Source organism: Gorilla gorilla, chromosome 11 (genome assembly GCF_029281585.2).
Source record: "Gorilla gorilla gorilla isolate KB3781 chromosome 11, NHGRI_mGorGor1-v2.1_pri, whole genome shotgun sequence".
Taxonomy (NCBI): Eukaryota; Metazoa; Chordata; class Mammalia; order Primates; family Hominidae; genus Gorilla; species Gorilla gorilla.
The window spans coordinates 77,019,115-77,040,593 of NC_073235.2; the positions used below are offsets into that span (position 1 = coordinate 77,019,115).

The 21,479-nt window shown below is 40.7% G+C and overlaps 1 protein-coding gene and 2 non-coding genes across 7 annotated transcripts in view; all 3 read right to left on the reverse strand.

Annotated features, from left to right (window-relative positions):
* Positions 1–2,211: 2,211 nt before the first annotated feature.
* Positions 2,212–2,318, reverse strand: LOC115933924 (U6 spliceosomal RNA). The gene has a single exon (XR_004069750.1). It is a non-coding gene; the product is annotated as a U6 spliceosomal RNA (small nuclear RNA).
* Positions 2,319–3,835: 1,517 nt separating this feature from the next.
* The window catches only part of WIPF1 (WAS/WASL interacting protein family member 1), a 123,314-nt gene continuing 105,670 nt past the window's right edge, over positions 3,836–21,479 (reverse strand). For all 5 annotated transcript variants that reach the window (XM_031008703.3, XM_004032822.5, XM_063695004.1 and 2 more), the window contains exons 4-8: positions 19,414–19,590; positions 15,885–16,655; positions 12,115–12,327; positions 11,324–11,437; positions 3,836–6,864 (exon numbers count right to left, since the gene is read on the reverse strand). In XM_031008703.3, the coding sequence (XP_030864563.2) occupies positions 6,809–6,864; positions 11,324–11,437; positions 12,115–12,327; positions 15,885–16,655; positions 19,414–19,590 (1,331 nt within the window). In that variant the 3' untranslated portion in view covers positions 3,836–6,808. The remainder of the gene's footprint in view (positions 6,865–11,323; positions 11,438–12,114; positions 12,328–15,884; positions 16,656–19,413; positions 19,591–21,479) is intronic.
* On the reverse strand, positions 10,470–10,532 carry LOC115933838 (U7 small nuclear RNA). Its single transcript, XR_004069686.1, has one exon. It is a non-coding gene; the product is annotated as a U7 small nuclear RNA (small nuclear RNA).

Genomic DNA, 21,479 nt, shown 5'->3' on the forward strand with positions numbered 1-21,479 from the left:
AAGCATGAGTAGGAATTTTCCTTGCATGCACACAGCCAGCCAAACAGCCCTATGTCCATGATGAGGTGCATTCCAGAACCAGTGGTAGGATGGGGTTGGGTTGTACCTACTAGCTGAATTTTTTGTTAGATGTAGAATTTAAACTCACACTTGGTTCTGGGACTAGTATTTAAAAACTTCCTATCGTATTATGTATATCTTTATATTCCTAGTGCTTAATAAATTATAGTTCCTCAACTACTGTTTGTTGATGATTTGAATAAGTAAATGTACAAATAAATATCAGGGAGTACAACAGCTCCATTAAATCATGTGGGTTTTTCCAATTATTTGCTGCTATTTGTTTCTGGAACTGATCTGAAATAGATAGCATTTTGATGTGTGACCTTTAACTTACCAAGGCAGACAGAAAACAGGAAAAGGGTGGGAGTCCCTATGACTAAAACATTTATGTTAAGTCCATGATGGATATTCCAGGTGTTCTGGTAGGCATCTTCCTGGCCAAAATTTAAGCTGAATTTGAGCTCAACGTCTAATAATGGCTGGACTTGTTTTCCAGGGACCTCAAAGGTCAAACGTATTTTCTTAGATAGGTCATGTTCTGGGGCTTTTGACTCTAATGCAATGTGGGCAATGCAATGACCATGTTATTTTAGAGACATTTACAGGTCACTCAGGGAGTATGAAGGAGGCAAACACTTTGGCTCTCTTATATCTGTCACTCACAGGAAGCTGGTGGCTTAAAGTTTTTAAGACATTCGTTTTGGTTGAGTTCTCCACCAGAAGTTGAGCAAGGCAGAATTGCAAGGGCAGGTCCAGGTTTTGTGATGTCTGAAGCTTTAGACAATATAAGTTGTCCTATTTAAGAAAGATAATATAAAATCATAAATAAAAAACTGATATGAAAATGAGTATTTAACTTGAAGTCCCAGCCAGGCACAGTGTCTCACACCTGTAATCCTTGCACATTAGGAGGCTGAGGTGGGAGCCTCGCTCGAGGCCAGGAATTTGAGACTAGCCTGGGAAATATGGCGAGACCACCCCTCTTTACAAAAAAAAATTAAAAAATTAGCCAGGCATGGTTGCGCACCTGTAGTCAGTCCCAGTGACTCAGGAGGCTGAGGCAGGAGGATTGCTTGAACTCAGGAATCTGAGGCTGCAGTGAGCTATGATCATGCCACTGCACTCCAGCCTGGGTGACAGAATGAGACCCTTTAAAATAAAAATAATAATAAATAGTTAGAAGCCCCCCCCCCCCCCGCCTTGCAACTGGGGGATCCCACAGCTTGAGCTTAATTAGCTTCTTATAAATGCATCTGTGTAATAATGGAAGCAACATTTTAAGACAAAGGTACTTGTGCTATAACGTTGATGAGTGGGACATTTCTAAACATATACCAGTATGAGAAACACGTACATGCTAAATGTAACTCGACATAGACATTAAATGCCAAGTGTTCAGGCTGCAGGGAAGTGAGACTGGGGGAAGACAAGGGAGAAGGGAACTGGTGACTATTAGGTACCCAGGGAGCCTTCAGTTAGTTGGAATGTTTAGAAAACTCGGAATCCTTGAATTTACCTTCCAAATTAATCAAAACCCAGAAGATATAATTTATTGGTCATCAAAAATCTTTCCGAATACTGTTTTTTTCAAGGTTCCTGTAGGTTTAACAATTTTTAAAAAACGAGTGTAATTTACCATGACATTGAGATTAGAAAGAAAGCAAATAAATTACTTAAGGGGGTAAGAACCTATAAAATATGTGTCTTCTCCACTAGTAGCAAGCCCTCTGTGGCTTGGGTGACTGAAGTTGCCCCCATGCCTGTTTGGAATGGGTGCTGGCCTCCTTACCTGCCACTCAGAGATCACTTGACCACTACAGTCACGGTGGGGATACCAGTTATTAATAGGTCATTTGTGGTGAAGCTGGTAAACAGTAAGCGCTCAATACAAACTTATTAAATGAATGAATCAAATAAATAATTCCACTTTGAACAAACGAGGCCAGACTTAAAGCAATTTTTATTCCTAAAGATTCTGCAACTGAATTTTGTCAAGACTTCTTTATTTATTTATTTATTTATTTATTTATTATTATACTTTAAGTTTTAGGGTACATGTGCACAATGTGCAGGTTAGTTACATATGTATACATGTGCCATGCTGCTGTGCTGCACCCACTAACTCGTCATCTAGCATTAGGTATATCTAAAAATATGGAACGCTTCACGAATTTGCGTGTCATCCTTGCGCAGGGGCCATGCTAATCTTCTCTGTATCGTTCCAATTTTAGTATATGTGCTGCCGAAGCGAGCACTTGTCAAGACTTCTTTGACTGCGTTTGAGAATTCTGTCATGAATATGGCCTAGGTTTGATGGCAAAATGATTATGAAATGGAGTTAATTTTCATTGAGTGCCTAACATATGCCAGGTATCTTGCTTGAGTTTTGCATATTTACTTATTTATTTTAAAATTTATTTTTTTTCAATAAACCACCTACAAAGCTTCTGGATGTGTATTATTTAAGCTTTGTAACCATTTTGCAATTGAGGAAGCTAGAACTCAGACTTAAATAACTTGTCTATGGCCTCACAGGGAGCAAGTGGCAGAGCCAGAATCCAAACGCAGATTTGTGAGTGCACGGCTTTTGCTGTGACGCTGTAACCTCTCATTTGGCCTGTTCTTTCCAGCCAATGTGAAAGACACATAAAACAGTGATAGAGAGAGAGGCAGGAAAGACTATGAAGATGGGACAGTACAGTGAGAAGTCACACTGTCTGTCATCAGTACATCATTTAGGGCCTTAAATTGCCCATCTGTAAGCCCAGACGTTTGGACTGGATGACCTCTGAGTGGGGTGACCACACGGCCCCATTTTCCAAGGCAACCCAGACTTATACCTGCTTTGCCACTGCAACTATTAGCACCCCTTCCACTCTCAAAAATGTTCCACTGTGGATCATAAATTCTAAGGTCGCCCTATCTGCGAGGTTCTGGCTCTTAATTTCTGTTATTTCATACTGAACCTAATAATACTTCTCTGATGACTGAAGCACGGTAAAATTTCATTTTCCAGGCCTAGAGGTACAGGGAGGACGGTAGGTGAGGTGACCCTTATGTAGAAGTTGCTTTGCATTTCTGATTTGGATATTTTTTCAATCTAGGAGCTAGTGCTCCTTTCCTTTAAAAGTACACTAGTAGATCCCCTTCTAGTGGATTTGGCTCCAGTTAATTTGGGATCATTATATAAATATTTGTTTCCTACTTCACACTAATAGTGGCTACTCCTTATTGAGTGCTTACACTAAGGCTAAATGCTGAGTGCATTATCTCATTTAATGCATATATTAATGCTATAAGATAGTTCCTCACCTTATAGATAAGGAAACAGGTTTAGTGAAGTGACTTGCAAGTAAGACACAGAGCCAGGTCTTCCTAAGCTCTTAGCCATTCTTCTATATTGAGATCTGTATATATACATACAGCAGATAATTAAGAAAGTTATCAGGCTCCTAAATTCCCATTGGCCTTTCCTGTATTTATCAGTATCCATGCCAGTCTTTGTAATTTCATCTTCCATTGCTTCAGCCATCCATCTTTACCTCCTAGTAGAAACATCTGCCTCAAGTAAACAGATTTTGACTAAGATGCAGATTCTCGGAAAAAACGAAGATGGGATTAGCAAGTAGGTACAATGAATATTTACTTACTTATACAAACCTTTTTTTCTTTGTCTTTCTTTTCCACAGTTTAAAACCGAAAACAGACACTTGTTTTTTTGTTTATATTTACATAAACAATACTTAAAAGAAAAACACCAGTTGACACCATATCATTCTGCTTTTCTTTATTGTCTGGCTAACTTACAAAGATGCAGATGTCTAGGGTAGTCTCTACCCTACCACTTACACTATCCTGATGACACAGATAGCAAAATGTGTCTGTTTACATAGTGCATGGTATGAAAAAAATGTTTTTCTTCCTCTACGGTCCTTGACTATAAGGAGGGAAAAATTAATTTCATGCCAACATTTTTGGGGAACTTTAACAATCATCCCATTTCTGCTACTAAAATAACAAAACTGGTATTACACTTTAAAATATAAAGACCTAACAGTTTTTACAAATATGCAAATAATCTACTACTTAGACATAAAAAAAGTTGATTTCTTTTAAATCACAAAGTAAGGCACCATTGGATTAAACATTTCTCCTGGCTTTTACTAAATAAAATGCATAGTGAAATAAATACTGAACACTGAGTTTTAATACTGTCATACATTTCAATATAAAATAAGAGGTGAATGTTAAAATACTGTATTACATGTTGAATACATTTATCTGAAAATTTTATGAAAAAAACACACATGTAAGCTCTGATTTCAGGGAAGAAAAATTCATTTTTGTAATTTTCCATAGTTTAAGATTTTACCACAGAACTTATTCATAGTTTTAGATGCAATTAGGTTGCAAACTTTCAAAGAAAGGGTGTAGGTGTATTAATGAAACATTCACTTAAACACTACATTCTAAAACAATCTGTTCTGGATGAATGGCAACTTTGAGCTATCACCCTGTTTCAAATTTAGAATGGTACCTGCCAAGTTCAGATATGCAAAGGAATTGTCCAATTTTTACTACCCCTTATAAAATTCAGACCAGCTTTCTTTGAGTCAGACTTTTCTCTGTCATATTTTCTAGGAAGGGCAAATTCCATCTTTTGTGAAATGGGTCATTAGGCTTTATCATAGGGATGTTTTTCACTGTTGAAATCAGATAAAAGAATCCCAAATAAATGATGCTGCTAAATTACCAAACTGCTAGAGATTTAAAAAAAATTTTTTTAAAAAGCCAACACTTTGCCAAGCTTGTTATACCTTATTATTTCTTGATTCTCTTTGAGTAAAAAGCCCAAATGACTGTATGGAAGAGAGATGAATGGCAGAGGAGAGAGGAAACACAGGTTCTCTAATGTACTAAATCAGGACTTTGGCAAGGAAGTTATAAAAATATAATATATTCAAATCAGTAACTTCATAATTTATTAGACATCCCATTTATTAGAACTCTAAGTTCTTTTGCTTTTATATAAATGAAACATTTATTCTATAAATAGAAATGTATTTTTCAGAATTTTCTTTGGGTTGGTTTCTTGTTAGCATCTCCCAGTAATACATGAATAACATACTGAAACCATGATACAATGTTTAGGTAGATATACATATACATGCGTGGTCATGTGTTTTTAAAAAACAAGTAATGGTAATTTTAAACAAAACCATGTAAAATATCTAAGTGGAAATATTTTTTCCCAACTCTATAGCTAGATTTAAAAGTCCCAGTAAAATTTTGTAAACAAAATCATATAAGAAAAGGCAAGGCTGGCTCTTCCCTATGGTCCTTTAGTGGAGCTATATTTGCATAGATCCTAGACAAATGATGCAAAACAAATTCCCTCCAATTTCCACTAGCAATCTCCCTAATTCGCTCAACCCTTACATAAGCATCAGATTTAGATTTTTAGAGTTTTGCCCACCAACTCAAATCTGTTCCCTTCTTCTTCCATGTTTCTGATTTGATATGTTTTCCTGACTTTCTTCCCCTCCTACCAAGCCTTCCTAGTCTCTCCCAGCCTCAGGAGCTTGCTCAGCCAGAAAGGAACAAAGGCTGCTTCCATTTCACAAGGCAGAAGTCCAGCTGACAAGTGGAGTGCGTGAGCCAGCTGGTTCTGAGCCCGGAAGTCCTGACAGGCTTTCCATTTGTTTCCGATGGCTTTATTCCACATGACTTTAGTAAACCGTACTCAATCAATTTCTGACCTTGGTACTTTGAAGCAACACTTGTATACAGATATTAAGGGAAGAGGGAAGTTAAGTGAGGAAAATCGAAGGTCAAACTGTGTGTCAAACAAGGTGCTGGGTCCTAATTTTATTTTTAGTTGCCTCTTGAATCGCTCAAGCCCGTCTTGCCTTTTTTGTTTTTTAAACAAGAGGTTTCTGCACTAGCTTCCATCTTCCAGACTCGTGCTGTCTAATCCAGTAGCCACCAGCCACATGTGGCTACTGAGCACTTAAAAATGTGACTAGTCTGAATGGAGATGTGCGGTAAGTGTAAAATACACTCTGGATTTTGAAGATTCAGTACCAAAAAATAATATAAAATATCTCATTAAAATTTTATGTTGATTACAGGTTGAAATATTTTGGATGCATATTAACTTCACTTGTTTAAAATATATTAGAAATGTAAAAATTGTATATGGGGCTCACATTATATTTCTATTGGACAGCTCTGTCCTAGAGCCAAGCTCGGACTGCCAAAGATTGGACATCCTGTGACTGCAAGTTTCCTGTGAGCCCTTACTCAGCAGCTTGCTTAGGTGGTCTGTGGTTCATAGAAACAGAGAGGAGGCCAAGCATGCGAAAAAGGAACGGGAGAAAACAGCTCTCAGGGACTTTAATAATTACAGTCTGTAGCAAATAAGCAGTCAATGTTTGAATTTGGTTGGTGGAAAGCTGGGACGCAATTCATCTCTGCCTATTACCACAAAAGCCTATCGACCCCAGCAGCCAGCACAGGCAGGCTGCAGCTGAAGCAAGCAATAGCCTGGAGAATAAACACAATATGAAAAGCTAGGTGCATTTCTTACCGATTCCCACCCACACACGCATATTCCCACTCCCCCTCCCACCTTTCCTCCTGCCCATACATGGGGCACAAGGGAAGAAGCAGGGAGGAGGGTATGCAGTTCTTAGATAGCAACAGAAGCAGCTCTTGAGCTTGGGTAGAGAAGAGCAGGCAAAGATCACCTCGGGATGGGAGGGAGTGGTGGAGCACCCCTTTCTCTTCGGTTGGATCCACCTTGGTGAAAAAACAGACAAAATATAATTTTGGTTAGAAAGCTGATGTTCTCATCGTGGAAACTCGGGGATGGTTGCATGGGTACCCACTACCTCATCCCTACGACCAGGGCTGTCAGCTAACTGGCGTATGTTGTGGATGAGAAGTGAGAGGTGAAAACAAGCAAGTAATGTTCTGAATAAACATCATGGTGGATGATCCATCACTGTCTCCCAAGTACTTGCACAAAGTTAAAAAAAATCATTTTCTTCTTATCACAGTGTGTGCTTATTACAGATTTAGAAAATATGGATGAGTAAAAACAAAGAACTCACCCATTCCTCCAGCACCCAGAGATAACCAATTATGTGTATATTTTTTACTTAGAAACAGTTCCCCGTTTTCTTCCAGAAATAAGATCATATAGTCAGTTTGAACATCTTTCAAAGGCATTACTCTTTGCAAAGATTATTAATGACAGTCTGCATTCCAAAATATGACTACACTACAGTCTACCTAGTCAATTCCCTTTTGTTGGGCATTTAGGTATCTTCTAATTAAAAATTAGAAAGCTTTTCTGACAGCCATTCTAATGGGTGTAAAGTTGTATCTCACTATAGTTTTATTTGCAGTTTCATAAAAGTTAGTGATGTTGAACACCTTTTCAAGTACTCTGTTGATGTGTTCTTTTAAAAGTTATTCACGGCCCAGTTGCAGTGGCTCACGCCTGTAACCCCAGCACTTTGGGAGGTTGAGGAGGGACGATGGCTTGAGCTCAGGAGTTCGAGACCAGTCTGGGCAACATAGCAAAACCCTGTCTCCACAAAAATTAGCCGGGCATGTTGGTGTGCACCTGTCCCATAGTCCCAGCTACCCGGGAGGCTGTGGTGGGAGGATCACCTGAACCTGAGAGGTCAAGGCTGCAATGAGCCAAGATTGTGCCACTGCATTCCAGCCTGGGTGACAGAGTGAGACCCTGTCTCAAAAACAAAACAAAAACCAAAACCAAGCTATTCATGGGCTATCAGTCCACTGTAACTAGGCTTAAAACCCATTCACATAAAAAAAATTCATTTACTACACAAACATTTGTTGAGGATTTAACAGGTGTTCGGCATGAGGTCAGGTGCTCAGATGTTGTGAACAGGTCTAACTGGGGAATGTGTCAATCAGGTAGGTCTGCTCTAACCACTGCTCTGAGACTCAGTGGGCTGGAACTGGCAGATTCCTCAGTAGGCATCTTGATAGGGACCCTACTGGTCCACTTAGGGATTTCTGAGAAAGAACCAAATTTCTGAGCAAGGAAAGGAGTTAGGAGAAAACACTGAAAGAAGCACCTCTTCCTCTCACCATCCCAACCAAATATTTTCTTGGGCAGGCATCCGAGAAAAGACTCATCTGGATGTAAACCAGACACCTATCATGGGGCCTTGACCATCAACTGACCCGCCACAAGTGGTTAGTAGAATGAGGGCTGGCCTTGTCCAAAGCTGTAATTAGAGGGCACTCCAAGTGCATTCGGTACTGCTCAGGGCTGTCTGGGTGCGCTCTCAGGCTGTGGGCTTGGAGGCTGAGGCTGCTGCAGAGCAGAGGAAAACTTGGTACTCGACGGTGCCTTATTTATTTTTGTTAGATGATCCATTATCATTATAAAATATTAAACATGTCTACTGCTGGAAATATTTAAGGCAAATCTACAAAAAAAGTTGGTAGACTGTGGAAATTAATTCACCAATTTAAAAACTACTTTTAGGCGAGGCATGGTAGCTCATGCCTATAATCCAGTGCTTTGGGAGGTTAAGGCAGGGGACTACTTGAGGCCAGAAGCTCAAGACCAGCCTGGTCGACATAGAGATATCCTGTCTCTATACGAAAATTTTTAAAAAGAAATACTTGGAAATGCCCTTTATGTTTCAGGCTCTGTGCCCCTCAAGGAAGGTGCAATAGTGAGCAGGACACAGTTCTAGTCCTTACATTGCCTACTCAAGTCTTAAAGGAGGATGGGAGAAGATATATGCTTAGCTATTACATTAAAGATCTAGAGGGTACAGGGAAGATGGTCTATTACCAATTTAAAAATAGAAATAATATTTAGAATAAGAAGCAAATAATAAGTTAGGAAAAATATTTGGAGTCTATATGAACAACTCCTTAAAGTCAATTCGTTTACTGGTGCCCAAGAAGGAAGAAGGGCTGTACTCTTATCCAACAGAAGCCCTTCTTCTGGTGCACACACACACACACACACACACACACACAACACACACACACAGCATTCAAAGATATCTGTCCCATGTGAAAACTTACTTTTCACTAACACTTTTTTTTTTTTTTGAGACGGAGTTTCACTCTCGTTGCCCAGGCTCGAGTGCAATGGCGACTTCTGCTCACCGCAACCTCCACCTCCTGAGTTCAAGCAATTCTCCTGCCTCAGCCTCCTGAGTAGCTGGGATTACAGGCATGCACCCCTATGCCCGGCTAATTTTGTATTTTTAGTAGAGACAGGTTTTCTCCATGTTGGTCAGGCTAGTCTTGAACTCCTGACCTCAGGTGATCTGCCCACCTCAGCCTCCCAAAGTGCTGGGATTACAGGCGTGAGCCACCGTGCCTGGCCTTCACTAAAAATTTCAATCATCAACTCTTGTATAATAATTTTATTATAGCTATACTTCTTCATTAGGTATTGTCTATGAATGCAGTCTTCCACATAAACAAATCTTTTCAGGAATTAAAGTTTTCCTTTTAAGCAGTAGTATTCTGTTTTCTTCTAGCATTTGTCCATGGAAATTTTCCTATATTTTCTAACTCTTTAAATTTTTCTACAGAGGCACAAAGCACAGTTTGACTCAATTAATTTAATTCCATTTAACCCAATAGAAATTCAACCCAACAGAAACATCTGGTGTTGTTCTGCGCTGTAACACACAGCACAGCCATGTTCCTGTCTCCTCCTCTGACCTGGGACTGCCATCTGTCACTTCTCTCCCATGTCAGTGATTTTGCTTCTCACCAGTCTTAACTTTAGCTGTTATTAATCTCCTATAAGGTTTGGAACCAACCAACCAAAAATTACTTTAAACTGTGTTAGGAAAGAATCAGTAGGCTTTGAGTACATGTAAGATGCTCTGTTAGGGAGTGGGGCCATGGCTAGGGGTGTTGTGACATATTTGACTTGTTTGCTTAAGTTTTCTCTATTTCTCGTTTGGGAATTTGGCTCTGAGGCTAAGGCTGCCACGAACCTCAGCCTCATGGATGACATATGCATATTTCATGCTAATTCTTTCTTCGTTGTATACATTTATTTTTATTTTTATTTTTTTGAGATGAAGTCTCGCTCTGTCGCCCAGGCTGGAGTGCAATGGCGCAATCTCAGCTCACTGCAACCTCTGCATCCCGGGTTCTAGCGATTCTCCTGCCTCAGCCTCCTGAGTAGCTGGGATTACAGGCGCACACCACCATGACCAGCTAATTTTTGTATTTTTAGTAGAGACGGGGTTTCACCATGTTGGTCAGGCTGGTCTCGAACTCCTGACCTCGTGATCCGCCCGCCTCAGCCTCCCAAAGTGCTGGGATTACAGGCGTGAGCCACCATGCCCAGCTATTGTGTTTTTTTAAAAGTAAATTTCAGAGGCTTTCCAGCAAAACCCTGGAAAGCCTGCTAGACAATTTCTCAAAGAGCTGTAACACTTCCTATACATTTACTGTTATAAAATTCCAGTTTGTCTATTTTTCCTTTCTTGTTGACATTCTTCTTCAATGGAGGAAAAGCAATTTAGTTCTTTATGGTAGCATTACCTACATTAGCAGAACAACAGAAATAATTTAAATGTCCATGGTAATGGTAAATTACTATATGCTGAAATAAAAACCATGTGATAACATGGGCACTATTTACTAAGCAATGTTATGTAAACCCCGCCAAAAAACTGTACATCGTCATTATAACTACATAAAAAAACAGAATTATATGGATAAAAAATTGGATGAGAATCTGGTAAAATGAAAATATCTATTATGTGGAGAGATTATGGATATATTTACATTTTCATGTAATGCTCTGTAAAGCTATGATTACAATACGTTTAAAAGATCAAGGCAGTTACAGGGAGTTTTTGTTATAATTAATCAGACATTATGCCAATTTCAAAACTAGAAGGAATAGAAGATGGCTCTACTTGTGCTGTCTCAGGAAGATGAAAACAGAGGAAGATGTCCAAAGAAGTAAAATAATAAAATTTAATACTAGCAAACCACGGTATTTTGAGCTTGTAATGACACATTAAAATAACTGTTTCTCATATGCATTCTGGGCATCTGCAATTTCCTCACTGCCTGTGGAAGGGGAATTTACTAGAATGTAGATGGCTCCAAAGGGTTCTCTACCCCACTTCAGGCAAGAAGCCTGGACTTTCTATATAGCCCGAGTGTCACTCAGGCTATTCAAGCATGAATCTTCAAAAACCTTGGCAGAAATACTCACTCCGGCTTTCATTTCTTGCCAGTTTGCTGGGATAACTTTTGGTCGTTTGTACATATGGCTCTGGAGGTGGCAAATCGGAAATCGGATGGAAGTAGAATCTGCTTTCCCACTCATCTGGGAAGAGAAACAAGCAGTATCTTCAGTGACAGACAATGTGCTATGAAGACTTACGTAACGAAAGGCACAGAATGAAACAGAGAGAGAACCACAGACATCAGTGCTAGTTTTTATGCCTAGAAGTTTACAGAAAAGCTGGAAGTGCTACAGAGGTCACGAATTAGTACACTGACATATATACAGGCCTGCAAATCAAAGCAAAGTGGTTTTAGTGAGAGTGATTAGGATCCAGCCAGTCCCTCTTAGGAGCTGGGGGCTAAGGTATGGGACACCTTTTTCCCCATTGATAACAATGGCAGAGATAGGCAACTTAGTATCTGCAGGCCGTCAGGCCTCTTATCTACAGTGAACTGTTTAGAAATGTACATAATAAGAAGCTATAAAAAGGTTCTTTTCAGAATCCTGGAATCTCTGGAAAGTTAACTAAAATGAGACCCAAACAAAGAACAGATCAGGGAAAAATGATCCGCCTTTTTGGGAAGTGGGGAAGGGGGATTACTATTTTTAATTTGAAATCATGGTGGGCCTTAGAATGGTTAGATAGTTAGATCAGTGCAATGGAGTGTGATAATGATGGAACAAGAAATTAAACGCAAACAAGCAAACCACATATACAAACAGATTTACCATTTAGTTGCTGCCCTATAGCCCAGGGAGCTGGGACCACACCTCACCTTCACATGGAGAGTCTTGGAAGCCATTTCTAATAGATGTTGATGGTGGAGGTGGGGGAGGTGCCCCAGCACTGGGCCTGTCAGGAGGAAGGGGAGGCCTGGGTCCACTCCTGGGACTGTCTACTCCACTCCTGGATGGCAACTGAGGGGTAGCAGGCAGGGCCCGAGATGTGCTGCCGTTTCTGCTTACTGGAGGAGGTGGTGGGAGGGGGCCTGGAGCAAAAAAAGACACTTAGTGCAGAACCTTACATCCACATTCCATTACCGTGGTCACCATTAGTGTACAGCTGATGGGGACTTGCTGGACACATGCCCTTTAATTAGGGTGATTTTCTAGGATATTTGGCTGAGAAATGAGTAAACACACAGAAACACAAAAATTGCACATGTGTACACATGTATACGCAAAACAAGTGCATACTGATAGCTAAATGGGTGTTTTGGCTTTGAATTAGCACTGAGATTGGAGGTGGCACAGTGAAATTGAAAAGAGGTGAAAATCTGTTTACACGGACAACCGTATATTTAAAAAAACATTTTATAATCCTTTAAAGAGCTATTGAACTAATTACTGTGACATGATGAAAGAATTTTTTTAAAAAGAATAAGATAGTTACAAAATTATTTTAGGTCTTCAGAAGAACAAAGTTCTTTAAATGCATAGTTTTGTTGTTACAGAAGCATGTTTCTGTGATGTATATGATCTGTTTCCAGGCAGAAGTGGCATCAGGAAACCAAATACCAGTCATCCTGACAGCAGTAAGAGTTTCTTCTTGGTTCTTCCTCTTTGGGGAGGCAGATAAACACAGGGAGTGACAAACAGCTAATCAACATCCATGGCTATAAATGCTAATGTGAATCTTGACCCTGAGCAAGCTGGTACCCTATGGAACTTGGTTTCCTAGGTGTAAAAGAGTGCCAGATGGTCACCTGTCTCACAGCACTGCTGCCAGGAAAAACTAGTGAAAATGCAAATAAAAAATACTATGTAAGTACTTGAAACCATTTTTAAAAAAAATGTAGCAGTATGGTATAACCATAAGTTTTTAAGTTTCTAAGAAAAATTCAAGGAAATTTTTTTTGATAATACAAAAGAAAACCATCTTGCTTTTCCTATCCTCCAAATGCAGGGGCTATTTGAGTAGTAAGTAAATTAAAAAAACAAAACCAAAAACTTGAGCATTTTCCAATGTAAATCAAAATGGCCTTAGTAATTATGCCTGCTCTTCAGCAGTGTGTTCCACTTGTAAGATGCTGACATTTTATGTGAATACAATGTCTTACGGTGCTATAAATAAATATCTTATTAGCTATAGATTCAGAATCCAATTAGGAACCTTAAGCTGAACAACCTGCCCACTGCAGATATCCCTGACAGAAAGTCTTGGCTCCAACATTTTACAGAGGTGGGAGGCACTGCCCAGCCCTGATTGGTCTCTCAAGGAGTCTTCAGTGCCTCACCTGGGAGTGGTTATTTATTACCCTATCTGCTTGTCATTGCTGGAGTCCCAGGCAGCAAGAGTTGATTGGTGATACCACCACACAACTGTCACTACATGCAAACTCAACTTCCAATATTATGGGGCCCTGTACTATGTAACTTCATCTCATTTTCTTTTTAAAGTAAATGGTCATGTTCATGTTCCTAACTCTCCAACCTTGTGGCACCCTGCTCCAAATCCTGGCAGGCACAATAGAAAAGAAAACAGATTTCTATTTCCCACTGGCAGAATAACAGAAATGATCATTTATTGAATATAACTACATGCCAGGAAATAAGATAACCACTATACATGCTTGTCTCATTTAATTCTTATAACAACTCTGAGAGGTACAGGGATAGGAGACAAGGCCTCAGAGGTTTTGGAAGCTTAAAAAGCTCATCAGAAGACTGAGTGGAGGAGCCAGGATCTGACTCCAAATCTATTAGATTCCAAGGCCCACTCCCCACAACACTGAAGCCAAACAACTCAGAATACACAGGGCCTTTGATGAACTCTCATACGCTCCTTGTGGGAATGTAAATTGGTAGGAAATTCCTGGAAGGCAATTTGGCAGTATCTGTCGAAATCCATAGTTTACTATGCACACTCACTGACCCAGATATTCCACTTATAGGAATTAATCCAAAGGAAATACAGAGATGTGTACACATATTTTGCTACAAAAATATATCACTGCATTATCTGCAACAGGAAAAATCTAGAGATGGCCCATATGACCAAGTGAGGGGATTGGTTAAATAAATCAAGGTACATTTGTAGGATTTAATATTAGGTAGCTGTTACAAGTCAGGCTGTAGAATAATCATATCAGCAAACATTAATGAGATACTGTTAAATAAAAAGCAAATTAGCAAACAATATATGTAGTGGGATACCAAGTTTGTAAAAACATATGCATTTTAAAAAGACTGAAAGGACACATTAAAAGAATGTTATCAATGATTATTTCTGGATAGTGGTGGTAGAAGGATTAATTTTAATTTTCTTTATATTTTTCAGTATTTCTATAATAAACAAGTATGACTTACATAATCAAAAGAAATAATAAATGTTATATGTCAATGCCTGTCATATTTTGGGGAAGATTTAATCTGCTGATTCATCCATTTGGTAGGGCCATGGCACAATGGTTTCAAGGTGTGGTTCTCACATTCTGCTGCACACTATAATCACCAGGGAGCTTTTAAATATCCTGATTCCCAGTCTGCACCCCAGACCAATTATACCAGAGACTCCGGGAAGGGACCCAGGCATTGGTGGTTTTTAAAGCTCCGCAGATGATTCCAGGACGTGAGCAAGTTTAAAGAATGGTGATTATGAGGTTCCTGAGGTCACAGGGTCAAAGGTCTCTTATCTCTGCGTAAAGGAAAAAAATGCCCCATTTCCAGACATAATAAGGTCTGTACGATGAGATTAAATTTTAAAAGTGGGTGGTTCTACTGAGTTCATCCATAACCACTGTAAAACGCATCAAGTGAGTGTATTCTACTAAAAATGCCTATTATAATTCGGAGAGGGCAAACTCTAGGCAATCCTCACATTTCCTTTCATACTCTGAAAGTTTGTCCCTCAGATCAAGGTTTCTCAACCGTGGATGGGGGCATTGGAAGGGTCTCAGATGGGCTTCAGCAGGCTCTTCAAGCCATGTGACAGCAGGCAAATTGTGAGTTTATGCCTGAGTATTTTTGTAAAGATAGTCTATACCTTTATTTGATTCTCCAAGGGATTTATGTACCAGAGATTACAAAGAGCAAAATGGACTTTTTAAACATTAGTCTTTAATGAATAGGGAAATGGCCTCAAAGCCTGGCGAATGAAGAGAGAAGTACAGGAGAAGTTCATTAGCTCTTGAAGAACTTCCCCTCTTGTTGGAATAACAGAGCCCTCCTGCGGGAGGTGGGGACTTATTTTCCCAATTAAGACCGCCGAAATTCTCTCTAGGGAGGCAGAGTAGTGGACTGGCAAGTACACTTCAGAGATGGAAGATGAAAGTTCTTGCCTCTTCTTTATTAACTAGCTCGTGACCATTTAACTTTATTAGCTACTCAGTGTCCTCATCTCTAAAACACCAACAGAAATATTGGTCCCACTTTCCTCCGGGGTTTACACGAGGTCACGATCACACGTGTCGTGTGCCACTTAAAAGCACAAAGCAGTCTGAGTTTACTTATGCCTGCTTTTGTTAGACTATCTTGACTGACAGGATTATTGGTACATTTGGGCAGGCTGGGTTTTGGAAGCAACTCACCCCACGTCTTGTCATACCTGATCGGCCTGGCGGGTCCCTCACTGGAGGTGGGGGTCTCTCGCTGGGCGGGGGAGGAAGAGGACCTGAACGTCCTGGCGAAGGTAACGGGGGCGTGGACGAACTGAGGGACAGATTCCGCTGTGGGAGTCTTGGGGTTTCGTCATTGCCGCCGGAACTTGGAGGCAGAGGAGGCGGCCCGGGCCTGCTGGGAGGTGGCGGCGGAGGTGGGGCCTGTGAGGACGCGGAAGGCCGCGGAGTGGAAGGCACTGGAGGCTTGTTGTTCTGAGGAGGAGGAGGGGGAACCGCTTCCCTGTGGATGGAGGGCCTGTTGCCCACTGGAGGAGGTGGTGGAGGGGGTTTGTCATCCAAGGCCCTGCTGGGGGTAGGCGGCAGGGGAGGCCGGTTGGAGAAGGGCGAGGAGGAGCTCAAGGGGGACTGACGTATTGAGCCTCCTCCCAAAGCAGTGCCGCGGTTTCCAGGGAAAGGGGGAGGAGTGGGCCCGGGGCTGGGCTGCCTGGGGCCTCCGAGCACTGGTGGGGACCCCCGGTTGTGCAGACTTGATTGAATGGGTCTTGGAGTACTAGGTACTGGAGGGGGAATGCTATCAGGCTTTGAGCCCACGTCGGGCCTTGGGGGCGGCATTCGGTTCCTCTGAGGCTCTGGGGGACCACTTCTGTGGCCTGGAGAAGGCACAGGAAACCTCCCTGGGCCACTTGGGGGTGAAAAGGGTTTGGCAGATGTGGATCTTCCTCCCGGTGGCAACAATGGTGGTCGGCTTCCTCCAGAATCTGAAGAACAGGAAAACAAACATCAGTTAGGAAATCAGGCACCCTGAAGAAATCAGAGAGCTAGAGTCTGTTCCCCGTGACTGGAAGTCCCTTCCTCAGAGGGCTATAAAATACAGGAAACTATTATTTATATAAATTGGGTTTTGTGTGGTCTTTCTTGGGAGCAGAAAATCGACCATAGCTCTATTTACCTGCGAGTCCCAACTTCTACAGCCTATGAGCTTTCAAAAGGATTCTGCAAAGATCTCTTAGCATTATGTATAGACAAGAGCCAGGATGAAGTGGGTGAGAGTTCTGGTGAGATGCCTATTCATTATGAGAGGACAAGAACAAGATGGCATTGGTAGAATCATGATTTTCATTTTTCCTCACCACCATCTCTGTCTCCCAGCCCTTGTACCTCTCAGTTTTGAAAATAAGTCAGCTGTCTTAGGTGAAAAAATTAATTATCCCAATGTAAATCTCCAAATGTGAGGGCTTATCTAGTCCCTATGAAGAGAAATGCCCCCCAAAAAGTGGAAAAATATAAGGGGAAATTATAAGGAAAGAGTTATGACTGCAATAAGAAAAAACTAAGAATGGAAAAAGAACCATCAGTAAAGTTTAATTGTAAGAGTTGACACCAGTGGATGGAATTCATCTACAAAGAAGCAGGCAACTACACAACTTTTTTTTGGTACCACGTCAACCTCTGCTTCAATACTGGCAGGACAGAATAATCCTATAACTGCTCTGGTTCAACAAGGGAGAAACTAAAGGGGGAACCAAAGAGATGGAAAATTTCAAACCACCATCCCAGAATCTCTTGGAACTCAAGGTAATTCTGAAAAAAAAAAAAATCTACCCTTCATTTATGAGTTAATAAGTGTACCAAATAATTTTGAGCACTTGCTATGTGCCTGCCATTAATCTAGAGACTAGAGACAGAGGAGTAAACAGAATAGAAAAGATTCTGCATTCCTGTAGTTTACATTCTTGTGGGGGGAGATAAACAATAAACCAGGAAATAAATACTTTCAGATAATTATATGTACTAAAAAGACACTAAAATAGGCCGATGAGATCAAGAGTGCTTGGAGAGGCCAGGGTACATGGAGTGGCTGGGGACAGCTCTTCTGAGAATGTGACATGTGAGCTGAGGCCTGACAAGAAGGAGTCAGCCACCAAAAGATGAGGAAGACCAGCACTTCAGGCAGGGTTGGCCAGCAGGTGCAGAGGCCCTGAGGTGGGAAAGAGCTTCAAGTTCAAAAACGGGCCCATGTGCCCGGGGCACAGTGAGAATGGGAGAGATCCATGGGAAGTGGAGCCTGAGTGGCCAGCAGGGGTTAGTCATAAGGAGCCCTGCAGGACAGAAGGGGTTCCGATTTTATCTAAGGCACAGGAAGAAGCATTTGGACAGATGTATACAGTGGAGTATCATGAACTTAAGAGAGAACTTTCTTCTTCTTTTTTTTTTTTTTGAGACAGGGTCTCTCCTCTGTTGCCCAGGCTGGAGTGCAGTGGTGCAATCACGGCTCACTGCAGCTTCAACTTCCTGGGCTCAGGCAATCCTCCCACCTCCGCCTCCTGGGTAGCTGCGACTACAGGCAAGAGCCACCATGCCCACTAACTTTTTGTTTTTTTTAGTAGAGACAGGATTTTGCCATGTTGCCCAGGCTGTTCTTGAATTTTTGGGCTTCAGCCATCTGCCCGCCTTGACCTCTGAAAGTGCTGGAATTATAGGTGTGAGCCACCATGCCTGACCCGTTTTATTATTTTATTTTTCTTTGTCTTTTGCCTTAATTTCTTCACCTGTTGTTAAAGTACTAAATGTATACATTTATCAGCTACCTTAAATCCTTTTGGTGGGTTTTAAATAAATTTAAATTCAAATTTAAATGGTTGTCTGGCAAGATAGAACCTCTCATGTGATTGAGTTTCTCTCTAGATTTGGACCATTCAGTGATAAAATAGTAGGCTAACCCTGAGGATTCAGTGATTCCCTATTCATGTAAATGTGAGAGTTTCATTCTTTCCCAGAGGACATCTTATAAAAGGTCTAAAAACGAAAATTATTATAACATGATCAACATTACAAAAGCAATTTTATGGTAAAATTTCTTGAGTTCCTGTAGTAGTTGGGAGAGAGCCTCATGCCCTCTGCAAAGTTTTTATCTAGGCATTCATGAGCAAGTTCAGTTTTTCTCTACCATCAGGTTCATAGACAATCCTGAAGGACTCATGTCCATGGCTCCCTGCAGAGACTCCTGAGAACCACTGGCACTGAAATACCAAATATCTGTCATGCAAAACACTTTTTCAGATTTAGTGAGATTTGTAATCATATTCCACAAGACGTGCTCCATCGTGTTTGAAAAGCGGCTCACAAGTATTTACTCTACTAGACAGCTGGGCTACCTCACAAAGAAAGCTGAATCTGTCAGGTCACCAGGCAGATTTCCAGGGCCAGCAAGTTCTATTTGCTCCTCCCTTTTCTTCCCACTCCAGCTAACCCTTTAGAAAAGTAAAAAAAAAAAAAAAAAGTACAGGTTACCCCCAAAGACACTGGGTGAAAATTTCATAGTTCTGTGTAGCTGTCTGATCCTGGTTAATAATAATAATAAAGCCTAAATTGAGTCTCTTATAAAACAGTGGTAATATTTCAAACAATGTACAATATTTTAATAAGGGTGAAGAGCCTTAGAGGCTATGACCAGCCTCCAAACTGCCAAACTCTGCCTTGTCTTCAGTCACTCAGAGACAGGGAAACTCTCCTTACCATTATCCCTGTTGGCCGTGGATCTCAGCTTCGGCATTCCAGCCTGGAACAATCCTCCCAGACCTGGAGGTCCGCCCCCTCCAAAACTTCCACCGCCTCCGCCACCACCTCCTCCGCCAAATCCGCCGCCTCCACCAAAGCCACCACCACCGCCTCCAGCACCAGCTCCTTTAGGTTCTGCGGAAGAAGAAACACCCGACAGACTATGCCCCCTGGTCTGACCCAGGTAAACCATAAAACAACAGTACAACAGGGAGCTGGCCGGCTCTCGGCCTCCAGTGGACAACTGGGATTTCTTCATTAAAATGCAGGATTTTAAGAGTTCCTGAGCTCAGTCAGAACTGCCCGCTCCAGGCAGTCCCAGGCCCAGTGGTGGAAGAAACGAAAATAAAGGATGATTTGTCCCCACACTCCCCACTTGACTGGCTGCCACATGGGTCAGTATCTGTTTGTTCCGTATCCTAAGATTTGGCAAATAGAAGGATCTTCAGGCTGGGCGCAGTGGCTCACACATGTAATCTCAGCACTTTGGGAGGCTGAGGTGGGAGGATCGCTTGAGCCGGGGAGGTCAAGACTGCAGGGAGCCAAGACTGTGCCACTGCACTCCAGCCTGGGTGACAGTGAGACCCTGTCTCAGTAAAAAGGATCTTCAAAGAAAGAGGGTCGCAAGGGAGGAGGAGATGCCATAAAAGGTGAGAAGAAAGGAAAGAGTTAAAAAGAGAAGAAAATAAAATATCTCATAATTTCACAAATATACAAATATCCAGGCTGGGCACAGTGGCTCACACCTATAATACCAACACTTTGGGAGGCTGAGACTGGAGGATAGCTTGGGCCCCAAGAGTTTGAGACCACCCTGGGCAACAAAGTGAGACCTCCTCTCTACGAAAATAAACAACAACAACAAAAATGTAGCCAGGCATGGTGGTGCACACCTGTAGTCCCAGCTACTTAAGAGGCTGAGTGAGAGGATCACTTGAACCCACTGAGGCTGCAGTGAGCTATGATTGCACCACTGCACTCCAGCAAAAAAAAAAAAAAACAACAAAAAAACACTAAGCAAATATCCACAATTGAGTTATACTTTTTCCCATCAGTATTTTTCATTTTATGTTTTTTCTTAAAATTAAGAACAAATTCACTAAGCAGTATTAAGCCTGCTTTTTTCATTTAACACTTTGTTAGCACTTCTTGTGTCATACTCTTTGAAAACATGAGTTTAAAGGATTGTATTGTATTGTAGAACATGAATGTATTACATTAAAATTTATTTACTCATTTGATGGCCCTTTAGATTGCTATTAATTTGTTAATATCATGAAGCCCAATAGTAGGCTTTAGTAATTTAAACATTCTTTGCAATTTGAGAGGGTATAAAGATCTTGTTTTATTTTGAATTTATCTGCAAAAAATTGTGAAAGATTTTGATGGGAGGCAAACAAACAAACAAAAAGATTACTGAGTATTCTGTCTAGTCTTCTGGGTTACTTTCCATTGTCTTTGAGCCACAGTATTTTATCACTCTGAAAGGCATAGAAAACTGATACTAATGTAATGGTATTTGTCGAAAGAAGTGCAAATTAGTTGTGTTTAAGCCATGCTTATACCCTCTTTAAAAAAATTATCTCTTAATTTATGTATGTATGCATGTTTGTATTTATTAGCTTAAACATTATTTAAAGTTGTCTTCCCAAAAAACTATGTTGAGTTTTTGATAAATAGTATATGAAATCTACAAATTAATCTGGGAGAACTGATACTTTTGTGATATTTAGACTTTCCATTTGGAGATGTGGTATATTTTCCCATTTATTTATGTCTTCTGCATTTTTTGGCAAAGTTTTTTAGTTTTTATGATATACATTACACATGCTTTTTGTTAGGGTTACTTCAAATGTATTTTTGTTTGCTGAAATTGTGAAAGGGATGTTTTTCCTGTTATATTTTGTAATTGGTTATTTTTGGCACCAGGAAATTGTATTTAATATCTAATAAGCCACTTTGCTATGTTTTCTAAATAAAATTTACTAAAAATGTATTATCTTGCATTTTCTAGTATGCACATG